The 3,049-nt window shown below is 36.0% G+C and overlaps 1 protein-coding gene across 1 annotated transcript; it reads left to right on the plus strand.

The window, feature by feature from the left end:
* The first annotated feature begins 879 nt into the window (after nucleotides 1-879).
* LOC124895787 (UDP-glycosyltransferase 71E1-like) lies at nucleotides 880-2,792 on the plus strand. The gene is given in 3 exon segments (XM_047406214.1): nucleotides 880-2,005; nucleotides 2,007-2,493; nucleotides 2,496-2,792. Coding segments are annotated over 3 exon segments (1,440 nt in total). The 5' UTR covers nucleotides 880-1,090; the 3' UTR covers nucleotides 2,534-2,792.
* Nucleotides 2,793-3,049: the final 257 nt, after the last annotated feature.

The raw sequence follows: 3,049 nt of genomic DNA on the forward strand, positions 1-3,049 counted from the left end.
CAAATTTTAATTTAATAAAAAAGTAAAACTGAACCTGAGTTTTGGTTTACTAACCTTTTTATAGAATTCTACAAACAATCTCTCCATGTTGAGCTTGTGTTTCTCGATCAAATGACTGAGAAGATGAACCAACATTGTTACTTGAAATTTGGTCAAAAATCATTAGTAAAGTAGGGATTGATTTGAGGTAATAATAAAGTTTATGTTGGTGGTATTAATAATTTTATGAGACATATGATTTTAAAAATAAAATTAATACTTTCTCCATCCCACTTTATGTGGCATAGTTTGACTGACACGAAATTAAGAAATAAGAAAAGACTTGGTGATATTTACTAAATTTTTCTTTATTAGAAAAATATACTACTATTATCTTTAGTTAAGTGCGGTTTATAAGTGGGATCAATAAAGATAAAGGTAGAACTGTATCTTTAAATATTTATCAAATAAGAAAATATGATATTTTTTTGGAACAAATTAAAAAGAAAATTGCGATACATAAAATTGGAGGGGAGGGAGAAGGGGGGGGGGGGGCGAGGGAGGAGTATAAATTTAATCTACATATGAAATAAATGATCACTCGATATAAATAGTTGTATTTTTTTATAAAATATAAATTTATAAATTTGAAAAATCTCAAATCATAATGCGAAATCTCAAATTAAGTTTTTTGAAGAATTTATAATTTCATCTCATAATATAAAATTAATTTTAAACCATATATATATATACTGATTTTATCTTATAATTTTAAATCACAAAATAAAACTGCATCTCGAAACGCCTACTAAAAAGGAATGTTTGTGGCCTTAACCCGTTTTTGACTTACGATGCTTATCCACATCTCTTTTTTTTTTTAAATGATCAAAGGCATGACATCATTTCCGTTCGTGATCCCCAAGACCATCATACTCTTGAACTCTTTACTTGGTTGACTACATCTGTACCTATTGACTCCAAATGACCTCATATCTTCCTCACATAATGCCTAATTAACTAGCATATGCCCACACACCTAGTAGAAAAGCCCATCTTTCTCTTCAAAGCTTATTACATCACAAACTATAGGTTAAGGCAATAGGATCAAGAAATGAGTGAAATCAAGAAGGCAGAGTTGGTCATCATACCATCTCCTGGAATGGGTCATCTGGTACCCGCAATAGAGATGGCAAAGCTCCTTATAACGAGAGATGATCAGCTCTCCGTTACTGTCCTTATCATGAACATGAACCTAGACTCCAATCTCAATCCTTACATCCAATCACTTTCCTCAAATGCTAATTGCACCTCATCAAAATTGAAATTTATACTTCTCCCTCGAGATGAATCCACTTTGCAACTCCTCAACAGCAAAACATTCTTTTCTGGATTTATTGATAGCCATAAGCCTCAGGTTAGACAGGTTGTGGCTCAAATTCAGCAAACAGCTACACTATCGGGATTTGTGGTAGACATGATGTGTACCACAATGATAGATGTGGCTAATGAATTTGGTGTCCCGACTTATGTTTTCTACACGACTAGTGCAGCTGTGCTTGGCCTCCACTTTCATATGCAGAGCCTAAGGGATGATTTTAACACGGATGTTACCAATTACAAGGATGACCCTGAATCAGAACTCTCTGTACCTTCATATTTAAATCCATTTCCAGCGAAATGTTTGCCGTTCATACTCTTGGACAAGGAAGGTGGTTCCACTATGTTCCTTGATATTTCCAAAAGATATCGAGAAACCAGAGGAATCTTGGTGAACACCTTGCAGGAGTTGGAAACTCATGCCATGAAATCGCTCTCTCTGGACGAGAAAATCCCACCCGTTAATCCAGTAGGACCAGTGCTGAATCTCAATAGTTGCGTCGGCAATAAGGAAGAGTCATCTCGAGGGGAAATTATCAAATGGTTAGATACACAAACTCCATCCTCTGTAGTGTTCCTCTGCTTTGGAAGCTCGGGAAGTTTCAATAAAGAGCAAGTGAAGGAAATTGCGCAGGCTCTAGAGGGCAGCGGGTGTCAGGTTCTTGTGGTCTCTAAGAAAGCCACCACCTAAAGATTCATGGTATCCAAGTGACTATGAGAACCCGGAAGATGCCTTGCCGGAGGGGTTTCTGGAAAGGACGAAACGGATTGGAAAGGTGATAGGATGGGCACCCCAATCTGTAATCTTGTCTCATCCATCCGTGGGTGGATTTGTGTCGCACTGTGGTTGGAATTCAGTATTGGAGAGTATCTGGTTCGGAGTGCCAATGGCAACTTGGCCAATGTATTCGGAGCTGCAAGCAAATGCGTTTCAATTAGTGAAGGATTTGGGTATGGCAGTGGATATTAAGATGGATTATAATATCAGGGGAAGTAACACATACGTTATAAAAGCGGAGGACATAGAGAAAGCAATAAGGCAGTTGATGGATCCTGAAAATGAAATAAGGACGAAGGTGAAAGACATGAAGGAGAAGAGCAGATTGGCTCTAGAGGAAGGTGGCTCATCCTACACTTCTGTGGACGTTTTATTGAGCAGGTTATGGGCAACATCTAAATAATGAACAGTCCTGCATTTCCATTCAGTTGCTATCCAAGTGTGTCCAACAGCACTGCAGCGGTAGGGTTCTTAGGTAGCTGAGAGTATTCTCACTTATGCTTATTCTTCCATAATGGTAATTGTAGTATATATATATTTTTTTTTTATCTTTTTTGTTATACCATTTCTGTTACTATGTATTTGCATTAGCTACATTTCTGTTCAACTGCAATCCAAGTGTGTCTAGCATGACTAATAATACTTTTTTTTTTTACAATTCAACTATAGTTATCGTGTGAGCATCAATCTCAGATTTTAGATGTTACAAAATCTGTTCTTATAGTATGATTAGCAAAAGATAGCTGCAATGAAAATATCCTCAAACCAAAGCTAAAATAATTAGTAAGTTTGACCATGAAAATCAAAATTTTTTGGATTTAAAATTGGAGTTACATTAATTATAGGTAAATGACAAAATTAATTGTATTTATAAAAGACATTTGTCATTGATTAATATATACGCCCTCTGATCCT

The sequence above is a fragment of the Capsicum annuum genome, unplaced genomic scaffold (assembly GCF_002878395.1).
Source record: "Capsicum annuum cultivar UCD-10X-F1 unplaced genomic scaffold, UCD10Xv1.1 ctg996, whole genome shotgun sequence".
NCBI classification, from domain to species: domain Eukaryota; kingdom Viridiplantae; phylum Streptophyta; class Magnoliopsida; order Solanales; family Solanaceae; genus Capsicum; species Capsicum annuum.